The 19417-nt window shown below is 39.6% G+C and overlaps 2 protein-coding genes across 4 annotated transcripts; one reads left to right on the plus strand and one right to left on the minus strand.

The window, feature by feature from the left end:
- Nucleotides 1–2440: 2440 nt before the first annotated feature.
- Nucleotides 2441–13401, plus strand: LOC145587662 (uncharacterized). Of its 3 annotated transcripts, XM_081644375.1 has the most exons (7): nt 2441–2714; nt 2808–2854; nt 2983–3043; nt 4265–4354; nt 11574–11632; nt 12252–12289; nt 13069–13401. In XM_081644375.1, exons 1-7 carry the CDS (start codon nt 2662–2664, stop codon nt 13120–13122), a joined length of 402 nt encoding a protein of 133 aa, XP_081500501.1. In that variant the 5' UTR covers nt 2441–2661; the 3' UTR covers nt 13123–13401. The 3 variants fall into 3 exon arrangements, with proteins under 3 accessions (XP_081500501.1, XP_081500502.1, XP_081500503.1); XM_081644376.1 differs by lacking the exon at nt 4265–4354; XM_081644377.1 differs by lacking the exon at nt 4265–4354 and having other exon boundaries at nt 2441–2854.
- Nucleotides 13402–15431: 2030 nt separating this feature from the next.
- On the minus strand, nt 15432–17190 carry LOC145587663 (PLASTID TRANSCRIPTIONALLY ACTIVE protein 6, chloroplastic-like). Its single transcript, XM_081644378.1, has 4 exons — nt 17082–17190; nt 16902–16985; nt 16566–16685; nt 15432–16097 (listed from the first exon to the last, which is right to left on the minus strand). Exons 2-4 carry the CDS (start codon nt 16956–16958, stop codon nt 16014–16016), a joined length of 261 nt encoding a protein of 86 aa, XP_081500504.1. The 5' UTR covers nt 16959–16985; nt 17082–17190; the 3' UTR covers nt 15432–16013.
- Nucleotides 17191–19417: the final 2227 nt, after the last annotated feature.

The raw sequence follows: 19417 nt of genomic DNA on the forward strand, positions 1-19417 counted from the left end.
AACCATATCAGTAGAATCAAGCTCTTGAGAGTCATCCATCATTTCAGAAGCTGCCACTCTCTAGGTCTTGGCCTTCAGATCAACTGGATATCCATGAAGCTTGAAGCACTTATCTCTGGTGTGATTCCTCATTTTACAATAATCACAATATAACTTGTTTCTTGTGTAGACAAAATTTATTGTGTTACCAAGACCAATATCAGATCATTGTCCAATTGTTCTTACAAAACCAAAACCTTGCTGAGGTTGCTGAAACCTATTATCATTAAATCTCTTAGCATAGAAAGCCGCATTATCGAGATTGTTCTGCTTCTTGAGGTTGCTCAAATAGATGTGAGTATCTTCTTACAACAAACATATGCCTTAGAAACAGTTGGCAATGGATTCATCATCAAAGTAGTGCACTTAGTATGTGAGTACTTGTCACTCACTTTCATCAAGAAATGAATCAGCCTTTGATTTTGCTGAGACTTAAGAAGTTGCTAAGTAAGAGTACAATTGCAACCAGTGCAAATACATGCAGGAAGAGGATCTAATCCATCTAATTGATCCCAGCATTGCTTAATTCGAGTGAAAAATTCAGGAATACCTTCAGATTCAGACTAAGAAATGTCTGCTAATTACTTTTGCACTGAAAATTACTGAGGTCTAGAATATTGACTGAATCTTTCATCTAAATTCAGAAAAATTAATCTTATTGTCTTCAAATAAAGAACATTTTGAGCAATTGAAGGATCAAGAGAGTTGAAAATCCAGGAAATTACCATATTATTGCATCTGGTCTAGATTTTGAAATTTGATGAGTTAGTTGAAGGTTGATTCAAGCCTTCATCTACAAAACACAATTTGTTCCTAGCTGACAAAGCAATTGTCATAGATCGCTTCCAATGATTGAAGAGAGTTCCATCGAACACAATTGACGCGGGTGCATGAAACTTGGTGGAGGAAGTTGAAGACGTGCCACGTGTTGTGACACGTAGCAGTTCTAAACTCCTTGGTGGTCACCTCTCGGGGTTCGCTATCATCAAACTTGAGTAAGTTTTGTTTTCTTAGAATAAAGCTCCAAGGATTCCATGTGTTAGCCAAGAAAGAAACTTACCAATGTATGATGCAACTACTTTATTCAGCCATATCTCCTTTGTTACAAGAATATTTTAGGTGATTAAAGTTGGAGGTGAAATTATAGTTCAAAAGCTTTCTAACGACAGGTCACATGCCAAATTTGAGCAAAAAACGAAGAAGTTATGAACGTTTGAAATAGAGTTGTCCAGGCAGTCGCTAGGAGCACCCGCTCCCCTTATAAGGAGCGCCCGCTCCTCACAATGGAGCGCCCACTCCTGTGGGCGTCACTTGAAGTTTCAGTAGTGAGGAGCTCCCATCCTACCCTTTAGAGCGGCCACTCTTGAGGCCTTGTTTCGAGCGGACAACTTCTTTTCTTTTGTGCTTCTTTTTGCTATCTTTTAATCTTGGAATTTCATTTGTAATCCAAAGGGTGTAATTTAAGAACTTTAGTGTTTATTTGTAAACCTTTAAATAGGGCTAAGCTTTCATTTGGGATAAACTTTTGCTTAATTTTGAAATTAATGAGATTTTCTCTTTCTATACCCATAATCTTTGTGATTATTTGCTTTCTTTGTGATTACAACTTTGTAATATTTGTGGTTACACCTTAATCCGAGTTTTACTCTGTGTTAGCTTTGATTAAGAACCCCTATTTCATATATCTTGGTGATTGTTGAGATAGGTTTATCTGGTTTTGTTGATTTGAAGTTGTTAGTTGATTTTTCCCCCTTTTTTCTTGATTTTCTTGGTTATTTCATATCAATTTGGTATCAAGAGACTAGGTTATTAGCCTAGAAAGATCCTACCTTTTAACTTTCTCTTTCCCCGTCTTAAAAAGATCTTATCTTTTTTCCCATAAAATTTTGAATTTCTCTCTCAAAGATACAAGCTTTCTATCTAGAAACATGGATGATAGGTACTTTTATGAAGATGATGAAAGTTACAATGAGCACTCTAAATTGGATGCTCTAGAAAGGAATTTTGATACACTTCTTAATGTCTTAGAGAATAGAAGAAGTCCTATAAGAAGGAGAAGCCCAAGTAGATAAAATGGTTCTCACTCTCCTCACCGGAGAAGGGAACACTACCAACGACATGATGAGGACATCTGTGACCGAGACATTAAGTTGGAATTTCCGGATTTTAAAGGTAACACTAGTAGAAAAAAATATTTAAACAGCGAGTTATTAGCACCGGTTCTTAAAAACCGATGGAAAAAAATTAGGCGGGATTTAGTAAAATAGAAATAACACCGGTTCAAATCAAAACGGTGCCAAATTAGTGAAATGCCACCAGTTTGAACCGGTGGGAATTTTAAAAATAAAACCGCCCTTTATTTTCACTCTTGCGTGACTTGCGTCCTCTTTCTCTCCTCAAATCCCCTCCTCTTTCTTGTCTTTTTCTTTTCACAAATCTCTCTAATTCTCTACTCCACCACCGCCCCATCCACCGCCGCCTAATCCACTGCCGCCCCACTCTCTCTTTCATTCTTCTCTCTCCTTATTCCCAGATTTTCTTTCTTTCACTCTCTCTCTCTTCGTAGCAGTGGGGAATTAAGGGTGACGGCGGTGGTGAATGGTGTCGCGACCATCGTAATTGATGGTCTATTTATTTACTTGTGCTAGATCTTTGCGGTGGATTTTTTCACGGTGGTATGTTGTTCTTCGATTTGAAATCTGGGGTTTATGATTTTTATGAATTTAAGTGTCTATTTTTGCCTTTAAATACAAAATTGAATCCTACAGCATGTTAATTGAGCGAGATGTTCTACATTGTTTACATGCATGTGTTGGTGAGTTTCCTTTCTCTCTCTTTCGATCTCCTTCTCCATATTTGCGCCGCAAGCAACGCCATCGATTGCTAGGGTTTTTTGAAAATTTTTGCCTATTTATTGATTATTTTTGTGCTACATTTGTAAAGGATTGCGATTAAAGGGTGAGGTACTCCTTAATTCGAGTCATCGAGGCTCAATTGAAATGAGGTACTAGTGTGTTGGGCTTAATAATTATATGTTTGGGTATAAAATATCGAGTTAATTAGCTTCCCTAATGTTTACTTCGCTGATTTTTTGCATTTAATAGTTTAATTTCTTCCCAATTTTAATTAGTTTTGGTAGTGTTAGCTTTAATAGCATATTCATAACTAATTTCTTCTTTGGTTTGTCTTCTATGGATGAAATTGGTTGTTGTATTGTGACTGAATCAGTGAATTGTCACTTCCTAGTTATTTCATAAACATGGCTATAGTTTGAGAATTAGTAGAATGATTGGTATCATTGTTTCTTTTGAAGATCTTCATTTGTTTATTACCCTTATTATTCTAGCTTTTCATCTTCTGCTCTATTTCATTCTTTCCTAATTTTAGGTATTAGACTAGATAAGACTAGACTAGAAAAGAGGATTAGCATAAACTCCCTCTATCTGTTCAAGTACTTGATCTGTAGATTGTATCCTTCCCCGCTATCTAACTGATTCGAGCTATGACAACTTTACAAGGATAATTTCTTCTAATCAATAAGCTATGTCTTGAAAATAATGCTTCACCATTAGCCTGCTAAAGAGTTGTTAGCATCAACATCCTTGGATATAATCTTTTCAATGATATAGAAGTTGTTTTACAACTTTGATGCTCAAACCGATCTCTCTATACTTTAGAATGTCCAGTTTTTTTTTACTTTGTTAAGAATTATAAATACGGAGTAGAAGTTGAAGATTACAGTTAGATTACTGATGTTGATGTTAGTTTTATCAGAATCTGTTTTGATCCTCACTATGCTCTTTATATAAGCTGTTGCTAACTGTACTATGTTTCTTCATAATTTCATATTGCTCAACAATTTTGAATACTGATTCAATACACTTTAAACAATTTTAATTTCATATTCTTAACAACTCATATTACTCTTCATTGTTTTATAAGATGCTTATCATAATTTTTGGCTATATGATGCTTAGGGCTGTAACATCTGCAAGAGTAACCATTATTTGTATTTTCTTTTAATTATACACCGATACCCCCCCTCCTCATCTCATCTTTAACAAGTCTTCTTATTTCTGGGAGTCTTGGTTTATTTATAGGTTCACTTTACTGCTTAGATGCTTGTGAATTAAATGCTTTGATAATACAAAAGGGTTTTATAAATTTCCACTAATTATTAAAATATCCAAGCTGGAAAACATTTGCCAATTTTTATAAGTTGCAGGTGTAACTTAATCCAAAATCCATCCCTTGCAAGCTACACTCTACTGAGTCTACTCCGCTTAAATACTACAAGGATTATAATGACTTGGAGGTTAGCTGGTTATATCACTTGTCAATTTCATTCCACTTCTTTCTTCTTCTTTTTCCTTTTTTTTTTTTTTTTTTTTTTTTTATATATATATATATATATATAAAACTCCGCCAGTGGGTTTCCCGCTGCCAGTCCCAAGCCTGGATAAAGGAGGAGGGTTACGGTAGGCCAGTGACAGCCAGTATAAAACTTCGTCACATCCCATGACATGAGCCAAACAGATATTTTCGTGGGGGCGTTCCCTACTCAGCGACGCGCTGCACTTCCTAGACCCGGGTGTAGTGATAAGTATGCAAGGGTTGCTAGGTCGTCGCCCAGAAGCGACGCGCCACATTGCCCGAGTGTGGTGTCAAATGAGCAAGGGCGTGCCATTGGGGCGTTCCCTACGACGCGCTGCACTTCCCAGACCCGGGTGCAGTGATAAGTATGTAAGGGTTGCTAGGTCGTCGCCCAGAAGCGACGCGCCATATTGCCCAATTGTGGTGTCAAATAATCAAGGACTTGGAGTTGGGATCAGGAGGGAGCGTGGGAGAAAAGAATTTAGTTTGCGGATTGGTTCTTGGAATGTGGGGTCTCTTACGGGAAAATCAGCAGAATTGGTAGAAGTAATGAAAAGACGACGCGTGAACATCATGTGCCTCCAAGAGACAAGATGGACAGGAGAAGGAGCTCGAGGCTTGGTTTTGGGGTATAAGGTATGGTATGTTGGGCAAGAAACGAGCCACAGAACAAGGAATGGTGGAGCTAGGAACGGAGTTGGTGTGGTTCTCGATGAGAGGTTGGCAAAAGAGGTGATCGAGGTCTATCGGAAGAACGATAGGTTGATAAGGCTGAAGTTGCTATGTGGCAAGGAGATTGTGAATGTTATCAGTGCTTATGCTCCCCAAGTGGGTTTAGATGCAGAAGAGAAACGACAATTTTGGGAGGACCTAGACGAGGTGGTGCAGGGTGTCCACCACTCAGAGAAGTTATATATTGGAGGGGATCTAAATGGGCACGTTGGGGCGAGCCGAGATGGCTATGAGAGTGTCCATGGAGGCTTTGGGTATGGGCAGAGGGACGCCGGTGGTGAAGCTATTATGGATTTTGCCCAATCATATGATTTAATTTTGGCTAATACTTGGTTTAAGAAGAGGGATTCACACTTGATAACTTTTCGGAATGGAGCAAATGCAACTCAAATAGACTTCCTGCTCACAAGGAGCATAGATAGATAAAGTTGCATAAACTGTAAGGTTATCCCAGGGGAGAGTGTGGTCACCCAACACCGGCTATTGGTAATGACTATTCGTCTGAAAGAGAAGGCGAAGAAAAAAGTTAGACAAGAAGAACCAAGGATAAGATGGTGGACCCTAAGGGATGCAAAAGCTAAGGTTTTTACAGAAAAGGTAATTGAAGAAGCGGATTGGGATGGAGAGGTGGATCCGGACATGACCTGGTTACGAATGAAGAACTGTTTCCTAAGAGTGGCCAAAGAGGTCTTAGGGGAAGTAAGGGGAAGAACTTCGGTACAGAGAGATACTTCGTGGTGGAATGAAGAGGTGAAAGCAGTAATTAAGCAAAAAAGGGAATGCTATCAATCAATCAATCAATCAATCAAAGCCTTAATCCCAAAAGTGGGGTCGGCTAACATGAACCAAATTTGATTATTCCGTGTAGTCATCAACATAAATCTTTCTCCTCCATCCCTTACGATCCAAAACTTCATCCTCACGTAAATCCATGCACTTCATATCCTTCCTCACTCCTTCCAACCAAGTCATCTTTGGTCTCCCTCTTCCTCGTTTAATCCCTCCATGGTCCCACTCTTCCACTCTTCGCACCGGTGCACCCTCGGGTCTCCGTCTTACATGTCCAAACCAACGCAGACGATTTTCCCTTAATTTATCTACAATGCCCGCCACACCTACTTTCTTGCGAATAACCTCATTTCTGATTCTATCTCTTAAAGTGTTTCCACACATCCACCTTAACATGCGCATTTCCGTAACCTCCATCTTTTTAATATGCTCTTTCTTAGAAGCCCAACATTCTGTACCATAGAGCAACACTGGTCTTATGGCAGTCCTGTAGAATTTTCCCTTCAACTTTAAGGGAATGCTGCGGTCGCATAGCACTCCCGTGGCCGCTCTCCATTTAAGCCACCCTGACTTAATCCTGTGGGTCACGTCTTGATCAATGTCACCATTCTTCTGGATGATCGACCCTAGGTACTTAAAACATTCACTCATGGTCAAATCCTTTCCATCCAAACTCACCACTTCATTGCTTGTCCCCCTCTGAGTGCCAAAACGACATACCAAATATTCAGTCTTACTCCGACTTAGCTTAAACCCTCTAGATTCCAACCTTTGCCTCCATTGCTCCAACTTGACATTAACCCCATCCTTAGTCTCATCCACCAAAACGATATCATCTGCGAACAGCATACACCATGGAACCTCATCTTGAATTGGTCTAGTTAATTCGTCTAGAACCGTTGCAAAAAGAAAAGGGCTTAATGCAGACCCTTGATGCAATCCGATTGTAATAGGGAAATCTTTTGTCAACCCTCCGCATGTCCTCACATTTGTTGACACATCCCGATACATATCCTTAACTAGGTCTACATACCTTCGTGGGATACCTTTCTTCAACATTGCCCACCAAAGTATCTCTCTTGGCACCTTGTCATATGCCTTCTCTAAATCAATAAAGACCATATGAAGATCTTTCTTCTTTACCCTATAAAACTCCATCATTTGTCTTATCAAATGGATTGCCTCCATAGTAGATCTCCCAGGCATAAAACCAAATTGGTTATCTGAAATGCTTGTGCATGCCCTCAACCTTTGTTCAATCACCCTTTCCCACAACTTCATAGTATGGCTCATAAGCTTAATTCCTCGATAGTTAGAACAATCTTGAGCGTCTCCTTTGTTTTTATAAACCGGGACCAAGGTGCTCTTCCTCCAATCTTGTGGGATCCTTGTAGCCGTCCATATCTTGTTGAAAAGGTTTGTTAACCAATCAATACCAATCTTACCCAAACACCTCCACACCTCTATCGGTACCCCATCAGGGCCAACCGCCTTCTTAGGTTTCATCTTCCTCAGTGCAATCTCCACCTCTACTCTCCTAATCCTTCGCACATACTCCATGTTGATTTCTTCATCACTCATAGAGGTATCTCCTATCACAACTCCATTACTTCCATTAAATAATTCATCGAAGTACCCCTTCCACCTGTCCTTGATGCCCTCCTCTTGCACTAGGACCATTTGGTTCTTATCTTTGACACACTTCACCATGCCAATATCCTTCCTTGCCTCTTGTCTTCTCTTTGCCATCTTATAAATGATCCTTTCTCCCTCCTTGGAATCAAGCTTTTCATAAACCTCCTGATATGCCTTTTCTTTTGCTTGGCGAACAGCTGCCTTTGCCTTACTCTTAGCCTCCTTATACGCTGCAAAGGTTTCATCACTCCTACATTTTCCTAAGGCTTGATAGCATTCCCTTTTTTGCTTAATTACTGCTTTCACCTCTTCATTCCACCACGAAGTATCTCTCTGTACCGAAGTTCTTCCCCTTACTTCCCCTAAGACCTCTTTGGCCACTCTTAGGAAACAGTTCTTCATTCGTAACCAGGTCATGTCCGGATCCACCTCTCCATCCCAATCCGCTTCTTCAATTACCTTTTCTGTAAAAACCTTAGCTTTTGCATCCCTTAGGGTCCACCATCTTATCCTTGGTTCTTCTTGTCTAACTTTTTTCTTCGCCTTCTCTTTCAGACGAATAGTCATTACCAATAGCCGGTGTTGGGTGACCACACTCTCCCCTGGGATAACCTTACAGTTTATGCAACTTTGTCTATCTATGCTCCTTGTGAGCAGGAAGTCTATTTGAGTTGCATTTGCTCCATTCCGAAAAGTTATCAAGTGTGAATCCCTCTTCTTAAACCAAGTATTAGCCAAAATTAAATCATATGATTGGGCAAAATCCATAATGGCTTCACCACCGGCGTCCCTCTGCCCATACCCAAAGCCTCCATGGACACTCTCATAGCCATCTCGGCTCGCCCCAACGTGCCCATTTAGATCCCCTCCAATATATAACTTCTCTGAGTGGTGGACACCCTGCACCACCTCGTCTAGGTCCTCCCAAAATTGTCGTTTCTCTTCTGCATCTAAACCCACTTGGGGAGCATAAGCACTGATAACATTCACAATCTCCTTGCCACATAGCAACTTCAGCCTTATCAACCTATCGTTCTTCCGATAGACCTCGATCACCTCTTTTGCCAACCTCTCATCGAGAACCACACCAACTCCGTTCCTAGCTCCACCATTCCTTGTTCTGTGGCTCGTTTCTTGCCCAACATACCATACCTTATACCCCAAAACCAAGCCTCGAGCTCCTTCTCCTGTCCATCTTGTCTCTTGGAGGCACATGATGTTCACGCGTCGTCTTTTCATTACTTCTACCAATTCTGCTGATTTTCCCGTAAGAGACCCCACATTCCAAGAACCAATCCGCAAACTAAATTCTTTTCTCCCACGCTCCCTCCTGATCCCAACTCCAAGTCCTTGATTATTTGACACCACAATTGGGCAATATGGCGCGTCGCTTCTGGGCGACGACCTAGCAACCCTTACATACTTATCACTGCACCCGGGTCTGGGAAGTGCAGCGCGTCGCTCAGTAGGGAACGCCCCAATGGCACGCCCTTGCTCATTTGACACCACACTCGGGCAATGTGGCGCGTCGCTTCTGGGCGACGACCTAGCAACCCTTGCATACTTATCACTACACCCGGGTCTAGGAAGTGCAGCGCGTCGCTGAGTAGGGAACGCCCCCACGAAAATATCTGTTTGGCTCATGTCATGGGATGTGACGAAGTTTTATACTGGCTGTCACTGGCCTACCGTAACCCTCCTCCTTTATCCAGGCTTGGGACTGGCAGCGGGAAACCCACTGGCGGAGTTATCAAGCCTTAGGAAAATGTAGGAGTGATGAAACCTTTGCAGCGTATAAGGAGGCTAAGAGTAAGGCAAAGGCAGCTGTTCGCCAAGCAAAAGAAAAGGCATATCAGGAGGTTTATGAAAAGCTTGATTCCAAGGAGGGAGAAAGGATCATTTATAAGATGGCAAAGAGAAGACAAGAGGCAAGGAAGGATATTGGCATGGTGAAGTGTGTCAAAGATAAGAACCAAATGGTCCTAGTGCAAGAGGAGGGCATCAAGGACAGGTGGAAGGGGTACTTCGATGAATTATTTAATGGAAGTAATGGAGTTGTGATAGGAGATACCTCTATGAGTGATGAAGAAATCAACATGGAGTATGTGCGAAGGATTAGGAGAGTAGAGGTGGAGATTGCACTGAGGAAGATGAAACCTAAGAAGGCGGTTGGCCCTGATGGGGTACCGATAGAGGTGTGGAGGTGTTTGGGTAAGATTGGTATTGATTGGTTAACAAACCTTTTCAACAAGATATGGACGGCTACAAGGATCCCACAAGATTGGAGGAAGAGCACCTTGGTCCCGGTTTATAAAAACAAAGGAGACGCTCAAGATTGTTCTAACTATCGAGGAATTAAGCTTATGAGCCATACTATGAAGTTGTGGGAAAGGGTGATTGAACAAAGGTTGAGGGCATGCACAAGCATTTCAGATAACCAATTTGGTTTTATGCCTGGGAGATCTACTATGGAGGCAATCCATTTGATAAGACAAATGATGGAGTTTTATAGGGTAAAGAAGAAAGATCTTCATATGGTCTTTATTGATTTAGAGAAGGCATATGACAAGGTGCCAAGAGAGATACTTTGGTGGGCAATGTTGAAGAAAGGTATCCCACGAAGGTATGTAGACCTAGTTAAGGATATGTATCGGGATGTGTCAACAAATGTGAGGACATGCGGAGGGTTGACAAAAGATTTCCCTATTACAATCGGATTGCATCAAGGGTCTGCATTAAGCCCTTTTCTTTTTGCAACGGTTCTAGACGAATTAACTAGACCAATTCAAGATGAGGTTCCATGGTGTATGCTGTTCGCAGATGATATCGTTTTGGTGGATGAGACTAAGGATGGGGTTAATGTCAAGTTGGAGCAATGGAGGCAAAGGTTGGAATCTAGAGGGTTTAAGCTAAGTCGGAGTAAGACTGAATATTTGGTATGTCGTTTTGGCACTCAGAGGGGGACAAGCAATGAAGTGGTGAGTTTGGATGGAAAGGATTTGACCATGAGTGAATGTTTTAAGTACCTAGGGTCGATCATCCAGAAGAATGGTGACATTGATCAAGACGTGACCCATAGGATTAAGTCAGGGTGGCTTAAATGGAGAGCGGCCACGGGAGTGCTATGCGACCGCAGCATTCCCTTAAAGTTGAAGGGAAAATTCTACAGGACTGCCATAAGACCAGTGTTGCTCTATGGTACAGAATGTTAGGCTTCTAAGAAAGAGCATATTAAAAAGATGGAGGTTACGGAAATGCGCATGTTAAGGTGGATGTGTGGAAACACTTTAAGAGATAGAATCAGAAATGAGGTTATTCGCAAGAAAGTAGGTGTGGCGGGCATTGTAGATAAATTAAGGGAAAATCGTCTGCGTTGGTTTGGACATGTAAGACGGAGACCCGAGGGTGCACCGGTGCGAAGAGTGGAAGAGTGGGACCATGGAGGGATTAAACGAGGAAGAGGGAGACCAAAGATGACTTGGTTGGAAGGAGTGAGGAAGGATATGAAGTGCATGGATTTACGTGAGGATGAAGTTTTGGATCGTAAGGGATGGAGGAGAAAGATTTTTGTTGATGACTACACGGAATAATCAAATTTGGTTCATGTTAGCCGACCCCACTTTTGGGATTAAGGCTTTGATTGATTGATTGATTGTTTGATATATATATATATAAAAAAATAACAGCCGAAATACTGCATCTTTCCCAGAACCACTTCCGTGAAGCTCATTTTCTTTGTGAGGATGACACTTGCCTTGAGAGGAAGTTTGTTGTTTTCTCGACAATAGTTAATATGAAGGTCTCTTTTTTCTCATTTTTTCATTTTTATTTATGAGGAAAGTGTAAGTTAGGTGGTAAATCAAGTATTTAATGCATATGCTACTCTTTCATGACATGAAAATCTCACTGAAATACTGAATGGGCTTGACTTTTCTTAATCTTGTATGCTAAAATTATTGTCATTGTCATGTTATTTGTTTGCTGATGACCAATTTGTGCTGCAGGATCCTGAATTATGATGAGAAGTGTGTTTTGTTGTGGAATGGCTCACAGAAATGTCAAGGTAATGCTAATGCATCTTCTTTACTAGATAATTTGAATGTTTATTCTTAAATCAACTTTAACCTCAAATTAATGAAAATTAAAATTAATGGGGGATAAAACTCTCAATTTGGTAATTGAGAATCATTACCATAATCTTTTATTTAGTGAAACAAGCCGTAAAGGCGTTAAAATGTGTAGTTGTCAGGTTTAGCTAGTTGGTGTTTATATTCAGGGATGTTACACAATAGATATGTCATGAACTCAGTTGAATATGACTATTAGCACTTAGATACTGGTTGAATACGCTGCAGTTGGCCTGGACATGGAAGTTAATTGTTAGATAGTTTAAGTGATGATAGATAAAGCATGGAATGATTCTTTAAGTGGTTGGATTTGATGAGTATTGTGAACCTAAATGGGAAGTTATTTAATAACTTACTTTTTAAGTTTTGGAATAGTTAAGCATGGAATGATTCTTATATTTTATAAATTTCTTTATTATAAAATACCTGAAGTGCTATTTCAATTTGATTTAATTATTTCTTTTAATTGTTTTGGAAGCAATCATGCTGCTAATCTGCAACTGTTGATTTCATGATCCAATGGTTTTAGTTCTTTAAGGGTTTTGTGTCTTGCAGATCCTGCTATTGCGGCTGCTGACCAAGCAAACAAAGAGGTTGGTGATTGTAACTTATTAGGTTGATTATGTTATACTTGTGATTGTAACTTATTAGGTTGATTATGTTATACTTGTGCTTGACTGTATCGTGCTGTTATTAGCATATTCATATGGTCATATGCTGCCAATGTTTTTGTGCGCTCATGATATCCTCACTGACCATACAAACCCCTCCTGAAAATTTGAGGTGTTATCCATAGATCAGGGATATCACATAACTCACATTCACTATTTGAGGCCTGAGGGTGGATAGAAAACTAGGCAGTACATCCCAACTATGAATGACATCTGCAGAAATCTGTTTTGACTTCCTGACTAGCTTGTTTATATGATAGCCAAGAACAAAGCATTTGATTGTCAAACTCTTACACATGACTAGCTATATTTATATGATTATACTCCGTATATGATTAAGGATGTGTTTTTCTTCTTTTTGTTTAAATTTCACTTCTATGATGATTATTATCAGGATCCATTTTTATGGTATCAAAAAGGTTGCTGTTACTCACATGGATCCGTATTCTGTAGTAGTCCTTGTAGATTTTAGTTATTTTGCTAAGTCTTACATATCCATTGGATTTTAGTTATGGACATGGATATGTAGAAAAAAGTAATTGATTGGTTTTTGTTTTTTTGGGCACTCTATTTTTTGGAGTGGGTGAAATTAATTTGAATTATATAGAGTTGGTGGATGCATTGTTCGTTTATGTGCTGCCGTGGTTGTATGTTTATGTTGTTTGAGTGTAAGTGATAGAAATGTGTTATATATGATGCAGGAAACTTCTTATGTGTATGGGAGCTTATTAAGGCCATTTGTGTCGAATATATGAGACGGACATTGCTGCTGCTGCTGCTGCTGCTGCTTCCATGTTACTGCTTCTCCTGCTTTCAAGTTACTACTGCTGCTGCTCCTGCTCCTGCTTCCGCTTCCGCTTCCATGGTCTGCTACTGCTGCATCCATGTTGCTGCTACTGTTGCTTCTTGCTACTACCTCCTCCTATCATGTTACTAGAAGTACCCTAGAAGAAAATATTGATACTGCAGTTTTTTCATTCTTAAAAAGTGTACAATTACTAGTTATTGATGAATATATGTGTTTTATGTATATATATATGTGTCTGCTACATTTTAAGTGAAAAAAAAAAAAAAAAAATTGTTTTTTTAAGGCATTATTGGCATCGGGTAACCGGTGCCAATTTCATGTAATGCTAAAAAAAAAGCGGGAAGAATAATTGGCACCGGTTAACCGGTGGCAAAAAACAATTATCGCCACCGGTTAACCGGTGCCAATTATTGAAAATGCCACCATCGGTTTTGAACCGGTGCCATTTTTTTCTTACATTGGCATCCCTCAAATGCAGACCGGTTCAAAACCGGTGCTATATTGGGGGTTTTGAACCGGTGCTATTTATTATTTTTCTACTAGTGTAATCTTGATCCTAATGAATTTCTTGATTGGGTTATAAGTATGGAGAATATGTTTGAATATAAGGGTTATAATGATGAAAAACGCTGCAAATTGGCCATCCTTAAACATAAAATACACGTTTTTTTGTGGTATGAGAACTTAAAGAATCGTAGCAGGAAATATGGAAAGTCAAAAATCACTTGGGAGAAATTGAAGAAACATATGAATAGGGCTTTGGTGCCAAGAGATTATTTACAAGATGCTTATCTTAAATTGAATCCTCTTAAACAAGGGGTTATGTCGGTAGAAAAGTATACTAGGGAGTTTGAAAAACTCTATTATGAGTGGAATTAAAGAAACATTGGAGCATAAGATTGCTAGGTACATTGGTGGTCTTGAGAGAAAGCTTGGGAAAAAAGGTTGATGTATATGCCGGAAGTTTGATCAAGTTGTGCAAAAGGCTTTGATGTTTGAGAAGTATGACAAGATAAGTAGTGCTAGTGGGTATTCTAAACCTATCTTCAAGAATCCTTTTACTCCAAAGGGTGAGACAAGCAAGCTCATTGCCAAGGATGACAAAGACAAGGCTCCCATGAATTCTTCTAGCAAAGATGAGCAATAGGAAGGTTTGCTACAAGTGTAGAGGCTATGGACATTTTGCTATTGGGTGTCTCAATAGTAGAGCTATGATGATCCGTGAAATGGATGATGATAAGTACGAAGATGAGAAGAAGGATTTTAAGGACCCTATATATGATGAGGAGGATGAGGTTTTAGTAGAAGTTGATGAGGGTTAAATCCTTGTTGTTAGAAGGGCAATTCATTTCATTTCCACTCCTTCGTTGGAAGAACAAAGGGAGAACATTTTCCAAACTCATTACACCATCAAAGATCGAGTTTGCAACCTTATCATTGATAGTGGCTCTTGCACTAATGTGGCTTTAACAACATTAGTAAGCAAGCTCGATCTTGACACTACCGATCATTCTACTCCATCTAAGCTTCAATGGCTTAATAATCACAATGAGGTGAAGGTGACAAAACAAACTCTTCTTTCTTTTTCAATTGGCAAATAATGTAAGGATGAGGTGCTTTGTGATGTGTTGCCTATGGATGCTTGTCATGTTTTACTTGGAAGGCCTTGACAATTTGATAGAAATGTATTGCATGTTGGAAGAAAAAAAATACTTATTCATTCATGATAGATAAGAAGAAGGTCGTACTCAACCCCTTGTCTCCCACAATTAAACACAAAGAACCCTTGGGTACAAGAAACATAATCAAAGAAAACCTTCTCATTGGGGAAAATGAGATGGGAAAGGAGATAACTCAAGGACAAATTGTCTTTATGTCTTCTTAGGGAAACACAAGAGAGTGAGCAAGAGAATCCAATCCACCCCCTTGTAAAGAAAGTGTTGGTTGAGTACCATAATGTTTTCCTCGATGATCTCCCACCTGGTTTGCCACCTTTTAGGGGAATTGAGCATCAAATTGATCTTATCATTAGTGGAATTAAGCCTATTTGTAACGGGCTAGAATAGGCTTTTCGTAACGGACATCGGCCGTTACGTATACGGCCGTTACAAATAAAAATGTTATTTGTAACGGGCACTCGTTCGCCCGTTACAAATAACGGGATTATTTGTAACGGGCATAATGTCTACCCGTTACAAATAGTTTGTGATTTAGAGCCTGTTCATATTTACTGAACTGAGCTGAACTGAACTGAACTGAACTGAACTGATTGGAACTGAACTGAACTGAACTGATTGGAACTGAACTGAACTAAATTAAGCTGAAATGAATATTTTATGTGAGAGGGAAATTAAGAGCTGAACTGAACTGATTGGAACTGAACTGAACTGAACTGAACTGATTGGAACTGAACTGAACTGAACTGAACTGAACTGATTGGAGCTGAACTGAACTGAACTGAACTGAAATTAAGTAAATATGAACAGACCCTTATTTTTTTTTAAAAAAAAACCAGCACTTGCTGGAGTGCTGGATTTATATTGCAGAATCAATTAATCAAATAATAAGAGAAATTTATACTAGTATACTATATAAGTACATAATATACAATCATCAAAAGTCGGCATTCATTATTCCTAATAACTAAAACTTGAAAAAAAAAAAATAAATAAATAAAAAAAAATAAAAAATCTCAATTGTAATAATAATAAAAACAAGTTTATTTAATAAGACTAAGATAAGAGTCAAATGATTTTCGTCTAAATTAGTGTTGAATAATTTACATCTTCCACCATGTTTCCGAGTTGCTGCAACTTTGATCATAATTCTAAGGCTGCCTTAGTGCTGCAAATTACCAGATGAAGCAGACTTCAATTCATAATGTCCATTAGAGCGCAAACGAACTGAATATGGGTCTATCCGCTGAAAAAAAGGTAACAACAATGTACAAATCAATTAACTGTAAATCAAAATTAGTTAACCAACCTCCACACGCGCCCACACACACCAAAATAATAGTCGTGTGACCTATTCTTACAATTTTGTTTCCCTTTTATCCTCCCCTGCCTCCAATGCTTATTTTAGTTCATCTGTATGATCTAATTCTTCAAAATTTGACACCTCATTCAATTATTATCTTATTTACAATTTGGCTGGTATAGACCCAAAAAAGGTAGTGCAATTAGTTTCTACTTTCTAAGAAGACTCATCCAATTACTCTTGACATCAACATCTATAAGGTAGCTACTTTGAAGCGCATGAATTAGATTGTGAGGAGGGTAGCCCATATGCATCATGAGTCTAGTACACATGAAACTATTTAAATTTCCATAGATAACTTATAGCGACAAGTGTAAGGAGATAAAATGCAAGATAAAGAATAATCCTTACCAAAACTTTTGCACTTGTAATAGACTTTGTTCTTGAATCGATAACATATATCTCCTCGAAATCTAAAACAAATTCTGGGTCCTTTAATCTCCTATTTCTATAATGCTTTGTCAGGAAAACCTGAAAAATAGTCAGAAAATAACCTAATTAAATGACAATTTTGGTCAGCTAGCAAGTACGGGACAGGCTGATCAAATACGTGGTAATTTTGAAAGTACATAAACTATCAACACGACTATTAATTTTGAACGGAGGGAGTAATACTAAAGTAAAGGATCGGAAACAAAAATCCCCAAGTTTCAGTTATTGCCAGCAGAAATAGGGATGGATAAGTACCTTTAGGCTTTCATGTAATCCAGAGAGCAGGGTCCTCCCATCAAGATTAAAGGCCATACAATGCACTCCTGATGTCTTATGGGCCTACTCGACACCAGAAACTAAGTAACATGAAATACATCTACAAAATAAAAGATGGAAGAATTCAAAGCCTGATTAAGCATTATTTGGAATTTTTACCTCATGTCCTGCTTAACCAATCAGCTCAAAAGTCTCAAGGTCCCAGAATTTTACTGTTTTGTCAGAAGAACCTATGCAAGACATAAGCAAAGTTGGTACAAAGATCAGCACACAGATAACACAAAAGGGAGAGTTATATTCAGTTAGTTCAGTGTATACTTTGATATAAATAAACTCTGTCATACACTAGCCTGAAATTAGATATATAATCCTGAAATTAGAATTAGTCTGCATATTATTTTGAAAATAGAATCAGTATATATATTCAGCAAATTAGACAAAACACAGAACCTGTAAACACAAGCAATATCACCTCTTCCATGAATTAAACCGCATAATGAGCATCTGTTCATTTAGTTTCATGTGGTTAAAAAGCAGAACATAAATTATAGCTTAACTTTAAAAAATTAGAGGAGAAAAATAAATAATACCAAGTTCTCAGTCAAAGGGTGCACAAAAAGATAGCAACAACTCAATAAAATAATCAACAAAGTTTATAGTAGATCATTGACCAAGTTTACACCGGAAAGCCAAATTGAATACAACCTTATACTTTATTAATTCATAACTAAATATTAATGATGAACGACCGTCTACTTGGGACAAGAAAACCAATAACACAAAGTAAAAGAACAGTTTTTGTATGGGACGATATCTGAGCATGACCGATATCTTGTGAAAGCACGTGACCATGTTCCAATAATTATAAGAGGATGCTGATATGTTCCAAAAAGAAGACATGTCGGCTCGCCGGAATTCAACACGTGGCAACAGAAGCTCGACACTTGGCACAAAAGGCTCTGCATGGATGAGAGCCACCTGTCAAGGTAAACTATTATAAATAGTAGGTAAGACCTCATTAATGGGGACATGAAAGACACTCTCTTACTCTCTCTCTCTACTTTCTTTCTCTTACTTACCTTCTTCTCTTAAACACTTTCTGACTTTATCATCGGAGTGGTTATCCCAGGATCACCCCGGGGTTAGCTAACTTCTTCTCATTGTGTAGGTTCTCAGCTTGCCGATAGGAGTATCAGGATCTCAGGTCCGAATTCTTGAGGAAGTTAGGATCAGACTGAAACAATTTGGCGCTAGAAGGAGGGGATAACAGTTGATCACTTCTATCGCCTAAGAACCTCACACAAAACATACATACAACAACAATAATCATGGCCGGGAACAATGGAATGCCAGTAGGACAACCCCAGGTGGAAATAGTAGATGAAACCCATACCCTAGAGGGTAACCAGTTCAACGTGCCGATAACCCCCCCTGCAGGAGGAGGGGAGGCAGAGGATCCTATGGCGGCATTCACTCCAGATGAGTTGGAAACGGCCGCAAGGGTGATGAATGCAATGAGTAGGAAGAGGAAGGAGGCTGAGGTGGCACGGGCTGAAAGAGAGGCCGCTCAGGCTGATAGAGGAGCATCGCACCGACACCAGGAAGAACAACACAATCAGTTGGAGAACCCGTCGAGGAGACCCCGACATGAGTTGTCGGTAAGATCGCATACAACATCACAGCGGGATGAACAATCCTCAAGTCATGTTGTGAGTTCCAGAACTCAACAGCAAAGAAGTTCGCAAGTAGAGGGTCAGGCAGTGCGCACAGTGGTGCAGTTAAGGGCATCCCCATTTGCCCAGCACATCTTGGATCAGCCAATGGAAAAGGTGAAAATGCCGACTTGTAGGTATGATGGAAGAGGGGATCCGGCAAGATTCATAACGTCCTATGAGGGGCACATGATGCTGTACACTAACTCGGATGCAGTCTGGTGTAAAGTCTTTCCGACAACTCTGATTGGGGCTGCAGCCGATTGGTTTAACAACCTTAAAGTTGGGTCAGTAGACAGCTTTGAAAGATTGACTGAGACGTTTGTAGGTCAGTATGTCAGTAACAGTGTAAGGCAGAGAACCTCTGGAGAATTGATGGCTGTGGAGCAGAAACCGGATGAATCTTTGAGGGATTATATCAGGCGATTTAACAATGAGGCAAACACCATTCCGAAATTGCAACAGGAAATAGCTGTGATGGCTTTGATGAATGGATTGGTTGATTCGGATTTTAAAAGATATCTTACAAGGAAGAACCTGCCGACATTGGCAGCGGCGTTCAGCAAAGCTCATGATTACATAAAGAGTGAAGAGCTAATGAAGACAAGTAGCAGACATGTGGTTTCCGGAAAGGGGCAAAGTCAGTATGAAGGGACCTCGTCTGGAGGAAACAGGCCGAGAGCTCCTGCCCTAGGAAGGGGAGGAGGAAGTCGGCAAGATTCCAGACCGACAAGGCTGCCAATGAGATATAGCACCTACACTCCCTTGAATACACCAAGGGCG

The sequence above is a fragment of the Chenopodium album genome, chromosome 17 (assembly GCF_948465745.1).
Source record: "Chenopodium album chromosome 17, dcCheAlbu1.1, whole genome shotgun sequence".
Taxonomy (NCBI): domain Eukaryota; kingdom Viridiplantae; phylum Streptophyta; class Magnoliopsida; order Caryophyllales; family Amaranthaceae; genus Chenopodium; species Chenopodium album.

Bases quoted from the DNA above. Each gene is read 5' to 3' on its own strand.
- LOC145587662 (XM_081644375.1), top strand. From the start codon at position 2,662: ATGGTCTATTTATTTACTTGTGCTAGATCTTTGCGGTGGATTTTTTCA. The intron at 2,855-2,982 runs GTGAGTTTCCTT...ACATTTGTAAAG, and splicing joins TTGTTTACATGCATGTGTTG to GATTGCGATTAAAGGGTGAG. The intron at 3,044-4,264 runs GTACTAGTGTGT...TATAAGTTGCAG, and splicing joins CGAGGCTCAATTGAAATGAG to GTGTAACTTAATCCAAAATC.
- LOC145587663 (XM_081644378.1), bottom strand. From the start codon at position 16,958: ATGGCCTTTAATCTTGATGGGAGGACCCTGCTCTCTGGATTACATGAA. The intron at 16,686-16,901 runs GTACTTATCCAT...ACTATTTTTCAG, and splicing joins GATTACATGAAAGCCTAAAG to GTTTTCCTGACAAAGCATTA. The intron at 16,098-16,565 runs GTAAGGATTATT...CCTTTTTTTCAG, and splicing joins TTACAAGTGCAAAAGTTTTG to CGGATAGACCCATATTCAGT.